Consider the following 16,059-nt stretch of genomic DNA (forward strand, 5'->3'; position numbering starts at 1 on the left):
CCCTTGCTTCAGGTCTAGCGCGGTTCCACGATGGCTTCGTACTTCTCTACGCTACAAACCAGACGTCTGAGAAAATTCTCATTCCTAAGGGCACCACAATGGCTTGCGTTACTGAATCCCAACCTGTCTTTGTTGTCCCACTTATGCCAGCGTGTTCTGACCTTCGTTCTATTGGACGTTCATCAAGCGTTTCTGTTCTTGCTGCGACTACTAGTCCAGAACTGACCTCTTCACAGACAGATGAGTTGCTTGCCTTGCTACAAAAACATAGGAGATTGTTTGATGCCCATTCCTCATCTCTGGGACAGACGTCCATTATTAGGCATCGTATTCAGACCGATGGCACTTCCATCTTACGTTGAAGACCATATTGCGTCTCTTCATCTGAGCGTGAGATCATTGAACAAAATGTAGCCGATATGCTGCAACGGAACATTATACGTCCCTCCGCGAGTCCTTGGTCATCCCCTGTTGTTTTATTAAGGAAAAAAGATGGCTCCGTGCGATTTTGCGTGGACTACAGAGCACTTAATAAGATGACCCACAAGGATGTTTACCCCACGCCGCGCATAGACGATGCTTTGGATTCACTGCAAGGTGCCGAGTACTTCTCAAGCCTAGACCTGCGTTCAGGTTACTGGCAAGTACCCATGCACGAGGATGACAAAGAAAAGACAGCGTTTTCAACACCAGATGGGCTGTACGAATTCAACGTCATGCCATTCGGCCTTTGCAATGCTCCAGCAACATTCGAGCGGATGATCGACACAGTTTTACGAGGCTTGAAATGGAAGACTTGCTTGTGCTATTTAGACGATATCGTTATTTTCTCGTCAACCTTCTCTCAGCACTTGCAAACTGGACGAAATTCTTACGTGCTTTGCAAACGCAGGCCTTCAGCTGAACACCAAGAAGTGCCGTTTTGCGAGCGAGACGATTAAAGTGTTAGGCCACATCGTAAGCAAGGACGGTGTTCGTCCCGATCCACACAAGATTTCTGCTGTCCAACACTTCCCGCGTCCTGAAAAAGCCAAAGATTTGCGCAGTTTCCTTGGCCTCGCTTCTTATTTTCACCGATTCATTTGAGACTTCGCCTCAATAGCTTCACCATTGCACAAGTTGCTCGGATCAGGCGTCGCCTTTGTGTGGTCTTCTGAATGTGAAACGGCGTTTGCCCAACTGAAGTGTGCTCTCACATCCGAACCAGTCCTCTGCCATTTTGACGAAACCGCGCCTACATTCCTGCATACACACGCTAGTGGTCGAGGCATTAGTGGAATTCTCCTACAGCGAGACAAATCTTCACGTGAGAAAGTCGTCGCATACGCAAGCCGTGCACTGACCCCTGCCGAAAAGAATTATACCATCACATAACAGGAGTGCCTAGCGGTCGTATGGTCGATACAAAAGTTTCGACCTTATCTCCACGGCCGCCACTTTACTGTGGTTACGGACCATCACGCCTTGTGCTGGCTCTCGACAATCAAGAACTTGTCCGGCCGCCTTGGTCGCTGGATTCTTCGCTTACAAGAATACGACTTCACGATTACATACAAGTCGGGAAACAAACATCAAGACGCCGACGCACTTTCGCGTTGCCCGCTCTCTTCGGAGCCACTTAACAAACCCGCCACTGCCACACTCAAGAAGCTTTCGGCCGTCTCTTCCCTACATGTTTCGTCATTAGCTACTGTGGACCCAACTACTCCAAGCGAGTGTGGTTTGTTCTTATCTCACCAACGTGCTGACCCTTACTGTCGCCGCATCATGGACCATCTTGACGGGACTTGCCGGCCACCTAACGCCCGTCTTCGCCGACAGCTGGCGCAATTCAAGCTCAACAACCACGTCCTGTACCGTCCTGATCTACCACCCTGATGGTCAATGCTGGGTGCCCATTCTACCTCGCTCTTTTCGGGCTGAAGTCTTCAAGACATATCACGACGACATGTCTGCTGGACACATGGGCTTCCAGAAAATGTATGAGCGCATAAGATGTCACTACTACTGGCCGGGCTTGTCCACCCGTGTTGCGAAGTACGTTGCCTCATGCGCCCTTTTTCGGCGTCGCAAGCTACTTACATCAACTTGAAGTGGACAATTACAACCGCTCCTGTGTCCCCTACAACCATTCGAGGTTGTTGTCGTTGACCTGTATGGTCCGCTTCTTATGACTGTCACGGGCAATCGATGGATAGTTACAGCTGTCGACCACCTGACCCGCTATGCCGAAAGAGCTCCCGTGCCTTCTGCATCAGCTTCGGAAGTGGCTGACTTCATCCTTCGAGCAATAATCCTTCGACACGGAGCTCCTCGTGTAATCCTGAGCGACCGTGAAAAAGTATTTCTTTCAGAACTTGTTGAAGAACTGCTCAAGGCATCCAGCACTACACATAAAATAAGCTCCAGTTACCATCCTCAGATGAACGGCCTGACTGAGCGCTTTCATCGTACACTGTCAGATATGATAGCGATGTATATGGAACCCGACCACAGAAACTGGGACACCTTTTTGCCATTTGTCACTCTAGCCTATAATACCTCTGTACAGCGCACAACTGGTTACTCGCCATTCTACCTCGTCCACGGTCGCTTCCCCTCTTCTTTCCTCGATGTTTCGTTCTTCTCTGCGTCTGTCAAACCATGTTCATTTTTGGGTGAAGAATACGTGTCTCATCTGCTTCATTGCCGCCAGCTGGCTCGCTTCAACACTGAAGCCAAGCAACAGGATCGCAAGCTTGAATGTGATGCCTCTCATCGTGCCGTGTCCTTCAGCCCTGGTGACAAGTCCTCCTTCCTACACCCATTCGCACTCGCGGCCTGTGCGAGAAGTTGCAATTACGTTTTATTGGTCCTTACACTGTCTTGCAGCAAACGTCTCCTGTGAATTATCGCATGGCACCTGTTCTCCTTCCGACGGACCACCGCTACAGGGCAGCATAAATAGTCCACGTATCCCGCATGAAGCCTTTCATACGGCGTTTCTCTTCGCTTTAAACTGCGGCCAAGAACTGCGGTCAGGATGACGGCTTTCACAGGGGGGGAAGTTAGTGTAGGCATTCGTTAAGCACATCTACTATCTTTACACATATCATCTTGAGTGGTCGTCATCTTCATCTGCTGTGGGTATTTGGCTTGCCTGAGTTCTGTGCCTTGGGTGTGGTCGCTTCACCGTGTCTTCTGGGCCTAATAAAGGTTGCCTTCAACGTTACATCACAATATATATAAAACAGAAACAGGCTAACGCAATGGCAAAGTGTGTTAGCAATTGGGTTTGCCAGCCATCTATTGCTTTCTCAGAGTAAGAATTTGGTTTCATTAACCAGATATAATCTTGTGTAGCACATGATTTTCTGTTTTCATATATATATATATATATATATATATATATGTGCTTTGCTTCAAATAAATTTTCAGTTGTTAAACCAGTGCTTGTCCTGTTTCCTTCTCTTGTGCGTTTCCTGCTGTGCGCTGCCCGATTATGGGTATATTTTTGTATTTCATGGGCATGTGTAGTGTCCTTATGACTCCATGGCTCAAGTCCCGAGACACTGAAAGGTGAAACAAGGCCGGTTGATTAAAAACAAAACGAACTGATTTATTGGCAGAGAAAAAGAGCAAAGGTCCAAGTAGCTCAAGAGCTTCACTGGTGACAGACCGTCCTTCGGGGTGTACTCGGTTCTTCGGTTCTTCACCCTGCACCAGACATAGATACATGCACATACAGAAACAACCAGTGAATGTGGTGCACGTGTCGCCACTCTTATCGTCCACTTCGGAGAATAGAACAGAAGTCGTTGAGAAAAGCGCGCATCCGGTGTTCCTAGGCCACTGACCCAGGGGCCGTGTGCTAGATGTAGTGTTCTTCCCTGAACTGGAAATACCACCAAGAAAGCTGTCCGCGACAGCATCTGTAGTAAGTAGGGGGAAACAGCAATACAGTTAAATCTGCCTATGATATGGAGAGCACTTTTTTGAATAGTACTTCAATAAAGTTTCCTGTTGGGCGACTTGGGGGTGTATCACATGCGACGCTTTTTTAGTGGCAAAGCAGAAAGTGGAGGAACTCGGAGGAGTGAAGAAGAGACACAGTGCATGGGGCAAGCACTAATTAACGCTTGCCCTTTGTGCTGTTTCTTTTTCGCTCCTCTGAGTTCTTTCACCTTTGCCTTTTGCACTAAAAATATGTTGCATGTTGCCAAATAATATTAAGGCGAAAGTCTTTAATAGCTCATACTTGTGGCGTTCGACAGTGCGCCCGTCCGTGCTCTGAAATCGTGCCGTCTGTGGCCTCTCCCCCTCAGACTCTCTCAGCAATTGCATGACAGCACAGCAGCGCACATGGGTCGCATAGTAACAGTTGCGCTGCCACAGCTGTGGCCTCTTCCCCTTATACTCTCTCAGCAGTCAAGGGATGGCACAGTGGCATGCACAGCAACACTCCTTCATCAGATGACTTGTTGCAGCGATAGACTTGATAAGATGGCTCCCAAGTTGCCCGGTGAGGATTCCACGACAAAGTGTATTCAAATTTACGCTCGTTTTCGTGATCCCTTTGTCTTTGTTCAGACTATAACTGTGAAAAAGTTATCATGACCTACCAACCAGCCCAAGCTGCTCCCATTTTATGTTCCAAAGTGTGTTCGGTGAAAGCCTGTGGCCATTCCACTGGGTGCATCATGCAAAAACACACAAAAACATTATTTGAATGGCCAGAGGCTTTTGCCAAACACATTTTGAAATATAGGAAGCGTCCTTCAAGTTTTTCTCTAGCATTCATGTCGTTCGCTGTTCATTTTTGACGCCGTGCATGTGCATGGAGTGGCCCCCATTGCAATTTGTCTTTAAGAAAACAACTGTGTCATCACTATCGAGGAGATGTCAGATTAGATGCTGGGGGAAACTGTCTGAGACCATGGTGACAACAATTGATCTTTGGAGATCGACTCGTCATGTGCTTTGCAATCTTGTGCTGCGCCATGCGTTTGCTAGGTCATGGCCTTCATGATTAGCTCCGGAAACATGATGGTGCATCGCTGGAGCTAATTATTGTATTGATGTCTTATGAGCGTTCACTATTGCTATCTTTGACGAAGAAGCATTTGAGCAAAAACCAAGGAATCGTGATTTTATATGAAGTAAGGCTGGCAGCTAACTCTTTTGGGTCCAATCTTGCATGACTCTCTTAAAATGCTGGTGTAAGCGAACACGACCACTCTAGGGAGAAATGTTCTTTTTGAAGTCGCTTGTTGAGAGCGCAGCACGTGGACAAGTATACGAGCCGTGTGTTGATGCTTGCCAAGATAGCAACCGCACTGTTAGAATGAGAATTCACTGTTGCTTCTCCTTCCCTTCTTCCTGTGATTTTCTTTTTATGCTCGTTAAAAACTGGTGGGATGTTTTCTCTCTTCTTGAGCATTTGACGGCAGGTCTTAACACGCGGGGTTATGTTATCGCATGCACATTCTGAACAATGAAGATAGGCCGGCTCGCTTGATCTATGCTTCTGGAGTACTTGTTGCCGTTCCTCGCATGCTTTTACACGCAGGTAGATTTTGAGGTGCACAGAGAAATGTTAACAATTCGTACTTCATACGGAACATGACAGTGACAGCAGAAACCTGCTGAAAGTGTTAATAAATTTTTATCGTAATAGCAATGAAGTTTTTGAATAGCTAAATTAAGGTTTGGGGTGACCTCTGCCTTCTGTTTCCCTCTTAATTTTTGTGTTTCATGTTTGAAATTTTTTATTGAAGCTGAATTGAACAAAAACCTGTTTTTAGTGAGTTTTTGCAAGAATCTGTCAAATTTCGTTATATCCAGGCTTAACATTGCTTCAAAGAGTACTGACCGTATTTTGAGGCACACCCATAAAGGGCATTTCTGGTTTCCATTATATGTGCTGTGAGTGCTCTATACACACTGAAGCCAAACAGTATGTATAAAAAAACTATATTACTTTGGTTTGAAAGCATTCGTCAACAGCATTGTGTTGGCACAGTGATGTGCCAACACAATACCTCGATACCAAAACCGAAAGTGCTTTTTAAGGTTTAAAAAATACTGGCGGGTTAGTTGGTAAGACATCACTGCCTATGGCAGCGCACAGCATGTTACACAAAGAGCACACACACAAAGAGATGACACAAGCGCTGAACTTCAAGTTATTTTTATTATGGAAAAGAATAGCTTCAGGAGGCAACGCATGCATTGTTCGCACATCACGTGTGCCTACTGCAACGATGAAAACTAAGAGCATCTTGTCATGTAGCAGCAACTAATTCACTTATACAAGAGCAACAAAAAGTAGAGAGGGAAATGTAAGTGCGGTCTGTATTTATACCTAAAAACTTTCTTTTGAAAAACTTTTTTTCTTTCAGATCGACTGAAGTCTGCTCGATTAAGCACAGATGCCCTTTACGCCCACTACACAGAGCGTGCAGTCTACTTAATTCCACTGACGAGTGACTGGGTCTATGTTGCGCAAATGGGCTGATGCCTCAACTCGAGGCTTATGCTGCATAATTACTACATCTCTAAAAAAGACGCTCGCCACCTTGCCTTACACTACGGGGACTGCGGCTGCGAATTCGTGCTGGAAAACACGAAGGTGGCGAGCAAAGTAAAAGGCAAAGTAACCTGGGAAATTATAGAGGCAGCAAAAATTATCGATAGAAAGGAAAAATGCATTAGTTGCCCATCGGTTGTTGTAGCTTCAAAAGAAAGTTTTTAGGTATTAACACGTGACACGGTTACATTTTTCTCTCGAGCTTTTGTTCCTCTTGTATATAGCAAATTGGTTGCTGCTACATAAGGTGCTCTTGGTTTTTACCATTGCAATGGGCACACATCATGTGTGAACAATGCATGCATCGTCTACTTAAGGTATTCTTTCGTGTAATAAAATTCAGTTTAAGTTCAGTGCTTGTGTTGTCTCTGTGTGTGTGTTCTTTGTGTAACCTGGTGTGTGCTGCCATATGCTGCAATGTCTTTTTTAAGGTAGCAGTGTTGAAAATAGATTCATTGCATTCCTAAGCACTATGACATTGTTTTTAGGGCATGCTACACCAAGGTTTTTAGAGCGATCAGCCAAAAAGATGAAATTTTTTTACAGTAGTTTCAGTAGATATCTATAAACTGTCTCATCAGACGTTTTGCAAACCAATCTACAACTTTCTCTTTGGAAATTTTTGTCTAAAAATAAAAGTTTTACTTACTCTATGCAATAGTCACCAACAATTATATGGTCTCGTCATAGAATGCATCAGCATATGTTGAAACTCTGGCTAGAGTTACCTGGATCACTTTGTATCCCTTCACTCTTACTCATGTAGCAAGCATTCCCCAATTTGCTGTGCATTGCATTTGCCTTAGCATTGTCTTTTTAGCGTCTCTTTATCAAGTGTCCAGGCTTTGCCAGCGTGGGTTTTGAAGAAAGTTAATGAAAGCGAGCAGGTATGTGTGTGTATTTTTTACAGCGTAAAGAGTAGTACGAACGAAGAATGAGAGTTGGCAGAGTGGTCATGTTGAACCATATTGCAATATTGAGTTAGATGGATAGATGCATTGTCGGTACTCATGCTTTAGTACAAGAGAAATGAGAGGGCAAGGCAGTATCGCTAGTCTGAGGAGTTAAGTGCACTTGACTGGGTTGAGAGTACTGGGTTGATTGATGGGTGTATGGCTCATGCGTTTTTTTTTGCGTTCTCGAAAAAAAAAATGTGATAATTACTGAGTCCTTGACAGTAATGTTGCCTCGTTTAGTAAAACAAAAAACTGAAATTTTTTTTAACAGTTGAAACCTTGTGCAGCAGTACTATCTGTTTTTTTTTTTTTTTTTCACGAGTTAGTAGGCTGGTGCTTTTCATTCATTGCCATTATGTTGATGCATCGTAGACTGCAGAAAGTAGGAGCTTTATATCTTTAAAGCTATTTAGGATCTTACTTGGAAATTTGTGTTTTGAAGTAATGTAGCACATTGGGCTAGTTTGAGCATACTTATGACAGTCAGTGCAAAAGAGGACACAGAATACAAAAAGTACTCGACACATTTCTTGTTTTGAATAAGAATGCTTTTGGCCAACACATCTTTTAAATTTTTAAATGTAGTCTTTCTTGTGGCTGAGAACCAAACATTATGCTAAGGGATAAAATTAAATTTTTTATAAGACAAATACAGCCATACTGGAAAATATTGCATACTAATTTTGCATAATTGTTTGTGTAATTTCTAGCTAAAAGTGCATTCGTGCATTTTCTTCACTGGAAAGAAAAATATTTCTCTCACTTGTCATGTGCTGTAAGAGTAACTTTCTGATTATTTTGTTTTCAACCCATTTTCTCAACAATTAGGCTTTGATTATTTATAAGATATTTCAGTATAACCTAAGAAATTTTTACTGTAATCGATGAGATAGTTGGTAGCAATCTTGGAAAAAATTTTAAAAGCAACCACAAGGAATGTCTCTTTTTATGTTTCAAAATGTGCAAGACAGCTCACGATGACCGACGATTATGCTTCCATGTGCTTCAAAAGCCCAGTAATGGGAATATTTGCAATCACAGCTTATGAAAATGGCTCAAATTGATAAAGTTCATTGATGCAGCCATATGTGTTATAAAAATCGCATACATGGAGAATAGATCATGGAAAACAGCATCCTCGTGGCTGTCAGGAGGCACAGTTTTTTGAGCCATTTTTTTAATGTCTTTGAGTGCTTTTGTTGCTACTGCTTATGGTAACAAAACTGTGACCTCTATTTCATATAAAGCCAGCGGCCACCATCGGAAGCACAGCTGTGCTTGAGAGGGGATGCGGACACTGCTGTGGCTGTGTATGGGATAGCTTCAGTCATCGAGCTTTTTAAACATGCAAGATGGTCGCTTTAAATGCACAACACGTGTAAACGAGTGTCTGAGTGTGTCGTAAGACCTGCAACGAGCCCTCCGGGGAAAGGAGTAGCCGCTCAAAATGTGCTGCTCACAGTGGTTTCGGCTAAAAAGACACAAAAATTCTGGATTTAAAGCGCCATTATTATTATATTATTTTGAGGCACAGTGAATTGAAAATTTCAGATTTTTAATCATTGAATGTGTAATTAAATCTAAGGTACTCTTTTTATTCCCTGAGCAAAGTGCGGCCACCGTGGTTGCTTGGCATGAGACGTTAGTCCTGACGTTTTAATAGGTTTCACTTATCATGTTTTTGTGCTTTAGACGCTTTGCAAACGCAACAATGCCCCAGTAGTGTCACTTATAAAAATATGCAAACATCTGGGCTGTTGCCCAGATCACGGCTGTTCGATTTTCTGGGCTGCTTACGCAGAATGGTTTTGTATAATGTCCAAGAAAATTAAACAGAGTTGTTGTGCCAGCTTCTGCGCAAGATTTAGATCATTGAAATTGGAATAGCAGGCAGCAACAGTGCCTGTGGTGGCATCATTGTGTTCCATGAACATATGCATGCACGTTCCTTCAAAGTCGGAATCATGATGGTCTATTAGCAGTAGCGCCCACATTTATATCCCACACTGCTCCTTGTTACTCAGGAAACTAGACATGCCTTTTGGTTGTCTTTTTGTAAAGGAACGGCTCGTCATTGCACAAAACGTATTTGGCAATGTCGTTCCACTCACACACTTCAGCTGATTCAAGCAATAACATAGTGAATGCACAGGGATAACCGCAACCATCAGCTCATGTCATGCCAAACAAGGGTTTCATCACATGAACAATGCTCTTTTTGGCAAAGTTTCATCACGTTGCGACAGCCTTAAGTAGCTTGTGAAGCTGCTCCATAGTGTGGTGGCAAAATTTCATGGCTTTAAAGGACTCTGGTGTCGCTCTCCAGAGTGTGTATTATATATTAGGAATGAAATAGAAACATCTGTTCTTTAGTCAATTTATCTTGCCATACCTCATTAACAGCCAAGTGGGACAGAATTTTCCTTGACTAAATTCATTGAGTGAGTAGTGTATACCACCAAATAAACCTTGGCAAGGCCGCAAGGATCATTGTGGCGTACCTTTTTTTTAGCAAGGTTTAAAGAGCATCTAAGCAGATGATTAAAGCATGTGATGGTTGTCACTATTACGTTAGTCTAGTACTGCTGCCTGTAAGATGTTTCACTGCCCCCTTGTGTGTGAGGTCTTACTAGGGAGCCAAGTGTTTTAGGTCATGCTCTCTTCACGAGTCATTTTCCGGAAATGCTTGTTGTTTTTTTAGCTTCGGTAATACTAGTAGCTATTGCTATGCTTTTTGTGATTCTACCACTCATATTTCAAACAAAAATTTTGCATGAATGCACTTTTATATCTATACTATTTAGAACTAGGCATTTCGTATGGTATAAAATTTTGTTACTGTTAGCCTCATGTAGTGGATGCATTTGGAGCACAAGTAACTGTCCACCATGCAGTGGTTTATTACAGGCACATAGCCAGATCAAGAGCCTTAGCCCCCCCCCCCCCTCTTGAAATTATGACAAAGGGGTGTTTTACCGAAAATAAGTAATGAAAATAGGTGTTTCTTTTTTTCATTTTCCAAGATCTTTGGCAAGTGCCCCCTCCCCCCCTGAAGAAAAATCCTGGCTACGGGCCTGACTACTGTTATGCTTGTACAAGGGTTATGGACAGCACAGTGGATTAGTGCTCCACTTTACACACTGCTTTTCATTGCGCTTTTATCTAAGTAGCAATAAAAAGACGCCAGAGTTGTTCTTGGTTGTATCATGGATGACGGTCTTTTTGTTACCTACCAGATTACAACCCTTGAAAATAAATGCAAGCAGCAGAGTGCATAGGTACTGTTGGCATTTCTTTTTATCATGTTGGTACATGTCATTTGGCATATGGAATGGGTTAGGCCCGTAGCCAGAAATTTGTTCGATTTTTTTCGAAGGTGAAAAAGGGGGAGAGGGGCAGCACCTGTCAAAAATTTTAAAAACGACCTATTTTTATTATTCTTTGTAAAACAGCCTCCTCAATCTGAATTTTTGGGAAGGAAACCTAGCTCCCACCATCCCTGGTTATATGCCTCGAACGAGTATTTCCGAGTAACGATCACATTTGCTTTAAAGTAACTATGTCCAAACATGAAGCCTGCTGCTCAGCACACATTTTTTTTTTTTTTCATTTTTATTGACTAGTCCTGGGTGATTCTCCGACTGTCATACTGGGATGATGTTGACATGAAAGCAAAACCATCAACGTCTTCTAGCACAGATTGGCAGCATAATCTACTGATGGAAAAGCCATGTAAGTGTGAGTTTGCCTTTTTTTTCTGTTTGATTGTTAAGATTAACTCGTATTAAATTTGCAGCTCCTTCAGTGGGCGACCAGTGCCATCAGGAACCAAGTGGCCACTTGCACTTTATAATAAGGGCAGCTACAAACATCGCCAACATCAAGATTGTTTTCCCCTGGCGGAAATCGCCTCCTTTCACAGAGACATGCCTCCATTCTGGCCAGGCGAGTGCATCCTTGCCACCTGCAGTTGAAAGTGCTACATCTGAGCTGATGCAAGAAATACCACTTGTTTGCGCTGACAGAATTCTTGATTCTCTGCAAGACGACGATTCACTTAGCCTTGCTTCGTTCGGGGACTTTATTGGTAAAGCTCAGATTCATATATTCCCTCTCCTTCTCCCCTACTGTTTCTTTGGTCTGTGCTACTACCAATCTCACTGCAAACATCTTCAGCTAGTGATGAAAGCTTCTGCGAGGATGTAGAAGAGCTTGAAAAATCTCTTGATGTATTGAAGAGTGTGGAATCTGATCGGGCGACTGATTCTGCTGAAGAGTCTTGTTTGGGTTCACCTGACGACATGACATATGGTTAGAATATTTCGTTCACCTATGTTTATTCTCTGTTTACTATTTTGTGCACATATTCATTATATCTTGTTGTTGTAGCATCTCTTGGTGATCTTTCTGACTGGTCTAAAAGGCGGTTTCTTGTTTCTGAGTCACTCAAGAGCTCAGCATCCAGTGAAAATTGCACTCTCTCCAATGCAGGGGGTAGTCCTGGTCTCAAGGGTAAGTTGTCATCTTGCAGTGTCATTGAAATAAGTCATTCTTTCACTTGTATTCATTAATTTCTAGAGCTTACCATATCAGCTGCTGAGATAGCTAAACTGTTTGATGAATCTGGATGTCCCGAACGAAAGCCACTCCACCCTGTTCATGCTGTGGTAAGTGTGGCAAACTTTTGCTGTAATTATGCATGGGTTGTGCATATTTTAAAGCTGTTTTGTTTTTGTGGTGATATATATGGTGTGTTATTTACGAAAACTGGTGATAACCTTCTTAACGACTTCACTGCGTTGTGGGTCATTGGTGGTTCACGGCTTGTGCTTCTCCTGTGTGGGTGCGATGTTATGAGTATGCCTCTGCTTGTAAATGCGGTAACTTCAACACACTTCGATCGCAGAGGTACGATTCTGGTTGCTAGAAGTTAAAAATGGCCAGAAGAATACTTTTCTGGTGTTAGATAGCAGGGTCTACCGGTAACCAACAGTGCATTCACTGCAAACTTTTTTATGCTGCGTGCGGTGTGACAGACTGGTGACCCATGCCAGCGCCTCCTCTATATTTTTTAGTGCCCGGGCGAACGCTGTCCTCCGGCCATCGAGCGCGCGCTCCACCGTGCCTTCCCGTTATCACAAGGCGGCGCTGTGCGAGTAGGCTATGGTATGCTGGCGCTAAACGGCCGCGTCTATTGCTAATCTCCTGAATTCATGTTTGTATCGGAATTTAAGTGCATTCGCGCTTCTCGCAGATTTTAACTGGTACTTATCCCGAATACAGTCTATTTGGCCGTGATGGCGGTGGGAATAATGCAATAATGCTCTTAATTTTGATAGTATCCTTGATTTATTTTATATTTCAACCTTGCTCAACCACCTGCTTCAAGTGCCCCGGCATGTCGTGTTGTTGCGACCGCTGTGCCAATCGAGAGGAAAAAAACAACACTGATGGGCTTTCGTTCCATGAAATACCAGCTGCCTCTACTGTACGGGAGAGGTGGCTCTCTGCGATCAGGCGGGACAATTGTCACTGTCGCAAATTACAGGCTGCTACTGCGGGCGATAAACTGAGACATCACTCCGTTAACAACACCCATTTAATAAACACTCACTGAAAGAAATATATACAAAAAATGTGCAAAACAACTGGTAATAACTTCAAACTAAATTAAAATTTACCCACAAACTCCCATACAGACTAAACTGTCCTAAAAATGCAAACTAAGCCTCACTAAGCTTACATTCCCACCACGCTACACGCTAAATCGTCCCAGTCAACATCAGACATCTTTAGCCTCATAGTTACCAAGCCGATTCGCAGCTCGTCAATGTCCAAGAATGGTAACGCTGATCATCTTGACGTCAATGTTCTGATTGGTTGTTTCCGGTATTTGTCGAGGATCTCGACGTTCTCTACGAACGTTGTCGCTGCTGCTGTTGCCTACCTGGTCGCCCGTCATCGTCGTCGTCGTCGCCTGATGGTGTTGATGTGGCGGAGGCGTCCTAGGTTAGGCCTAGTGGCCGCAGGCGATACCTATTGCTGCATGCTGACGTGGCCATTTGGGGACTGTCTTTGTCAGTTGGCCTCAAACGTGGCTTGTGCCAGAACTGTCGGTGCTTGCTGTAAGCAGCTAATGCATCCCGAGCAGCCTCCTTCGAAACGTGTCGAGGTCTCCGTCTTCTCGGGACGGCTGCGTCACATGTTGCCGAGTCACTGTTCTGCCGCTCCCGTTGCCACTGCGTTTGGTGGCGATGCGACCTTCTGCCAAGCCCATGTCGACAATCCCAGCTCGTCGCTGCTCGCGCGCCGATCGCCGCTGGGGTTAGCTCCTCGGGCCTCGCTGTACGGTGAGCCTGCTCGCACCTTTTACAATCTTCTCTGAACTTCCTCATCGTCTTTGTCTTGGAAGGGCTTCTTTTTATGACATTTGCCCCTTTTTCAAGAGTTTTTTTCTCAAAAAACTGCTTGCTTCTCTTTCTTGATCTTGTAGATGCCTTCGCTTGCCAAGTGTTCAATTTAAAGTAACTTTCACTTCACAGTGGTCACCAAAAAGCACTTTTGCAAGCACGTCATCTAACACTATACTGTTCGGCAAGTTCATTATTCTATTGCCACGTTCCATTTCCCAAGTTTTTGTTATCGTCCCAAAACACCACACGATTCTCAGCGCAAACCGCGCCTGCAGTTTTCGAGAAGGTTCCGGACTGTAGTAGATCATTTCGATAAGATCACGCCCACTGTGCGAACGGTACAGATTGTTCTGGAACCTACGCCACCGCCAGCGATAACGCTAGAACATTCGACGGCAAGAGTATAAATGCCGACGCGCTTCACCGCTTGTCAGTTGTTGATCGAAGGCCGACGCTCCGTTCGCCACTATCAGTCCGAGACTGCTATCTGTGCGAGACTGCTGCTGTAATTGAACTTTCCGTTTACCGGGCACAGGTTCGCCCAAATAAACAGTTAAATCCCAACACGAAGTCTCCTGTCTTCGGCCACGTCACGACCCCGTGACATCTGGTGGAGGTGCTGCTTCGTTGATGTACCGGATGCCCCCGTCAAGCCGTGAACCCAGCCCACGTCGCGGAGAAGACACCGACGCCAACCAGGAGCAGCGAACAAGCCGCCGACAGCAAGGGCTACCACCGGAGTACGGGCTCCTACAAGACAAGGCGCGGAAGACCAAGGCCATGACCACGACTGCAGCGACAATGACAACCGCAGCGTCCCAGCCCACGATGGTCATGCACCAACCCAGGGAACCACCAATTTTCCATGGGTCATCGTTTGAAGACCCGGAGTCCTGGCTAGAAACATACGACCGTGTGGCCGCCCTCAACCATTGGGACCATGATGGAAAGCTGCGTCGTGTGTTCTTCTATTTGGAAGACACCGCAAGGACCTGGCTCGAAAATCTGGAGTCCACGCTCCGAACGTGGGATGTTTTCTGCGGCGCATTCCTGCAAACGTTCGCGAGCGTCGCTCGCAAAGAGAGGGCCACTGCTTTATTAGAGACCCGGGTTCAGCTACCAAATGAAAATGTCGCCATTTTCACAGAAGAAATGACCCGACTATTCCGTCACGCTGACCCAGACATGCCTGAGGAGAAAAAAGTTCGTTTCCTCATGCGAGGGGTCAAACAGGAGCTCTTCGCGGAACTGATGAGAAACCCACGGAAAACCGTCCAAGAATTTGTAGCCGAAGCGACCACTATCGAAAAGCCACTGGACATGCGCACCAGACAATATAATCGTCGCCTGACTACAGACTGCGCTGCTGCTCAAGCCAGTAACTCCGGAGACCTGGGTGAAACGATCCGAGTGATCGTGCGGGAAGAGCTGCGCAAGCTGTTGCCTTCGGCGCAGCCTCAAGTGGATTCAATCGCCGACATTGTGCGAGAAGAAGTTCGGCAATCACTTCAAATTCCCCACGCACCGCTGCCCGAGCCGGAAGCTATGAGCTACGCCGCTGCACTGCGCCACAACGCTCCTCCCCGTCCACGCCAAAACGCCGCCCCGTCGCACTTCCGTCGACAGACGCCACCGCCGCCACCACCCCCACCGACGTCATACCGTTCGCCAGCGGCCCAGCGCAGTGCACCGAGAAAGACTGACGTCTGGCGCACCCCTGACCATCGCCCGCTCTGCTACCACTGCGGTGAGGCCGGACACACATACCGCCGTTGCCAGTACCGACAGATGGGACTGCGTGGCTTCGCCGTCAATGCACCGCGTCCACAGCCAGGAGAACGACCACGTGACATCGCCGACTACCTGACAGGAACTCGGTGGACACCACGAAGCCCTTCGCGTTCCCCGTCGCCCAGCCGCCGCACTTCACCGCACCACCGGCAGTACTCTGGCCCTACGCGGGGCCGGTCTCCTGGCCCGTATCCGGGAAACTAAGGGCAGCAACCGGTGGAGGTGCAGTTGCTGTGCGACGAACTACCGAAGATCCTCCGACGACGACGCGACGGAGCTTTCCGAACACAACGCCAACCAGGCAAAGCCCTGACGGCGAAAGCTCATTTAC

General features: G+C 45.6%; 1 protein-coding gene across 6 annotated transcripts in view; it reads left to right on the forward strand.

The window, feature by feature from the left end:
- Window positions 1-6,890: 6,890 nt before the first annotated feature.
- LOC142775834 (uncharacterized) overlaps window positions 6,891-16,059 on the forward strand; it is a 43,190-nt gene continuing 34,021 nt past the window's right edge. For 5 of the 6 annotated variants that reach the window (XM_075878039.1, XM_075878038.1, XM_075878041.1 and 2 more), the window contains exons 1-6: window positions 6,891-7,455; window positions 11,148-11,262; window positions 11,321-11,611; window positions 11,701-11,835; window positions 11,914-12,036; window positions 12,103-12,191. In XM_075878039.1, coding sequence (XP_075734154.1) covers window positions 11,190-11,262; window positions 11,321-11,611; window positions 11,701-11,835; window positions 11,914-12,036; window positions 12,103-12,191 — 711 coding nt within the window. In that variant the 5' untranslated portion in view covers window positions 6,891-7,455; window positions 11,148-11,189. The remainder of the gene's footprint in view (window positions 7,456-11,147; window positions 11,263-11,320; window positions 11,612-11,700; window positions 11,836-11,913; window positions 12,037-12,102; window positions 12,192-16,059) is intronic. The other variant, XM_075878043.1, reaches the window with a different exon arrangement.

The sequence above is a fragment of the Rhipicephalus microplus genome, chromosome X, assembly GCF_043290135.1.
Source record: "Rhipicephalus microplus isolate Deutch F79 chromosome X, USDA_Rmic, whole genome shotgun sequence".
Taxonomy (NCBI): domain Eukaryota; kingdom Metazoa; phylum Arthropoda; class Arachnida; order Ixodida; family Ixodidae; genus Rhipicephalus; species Rhipicephalus microplus.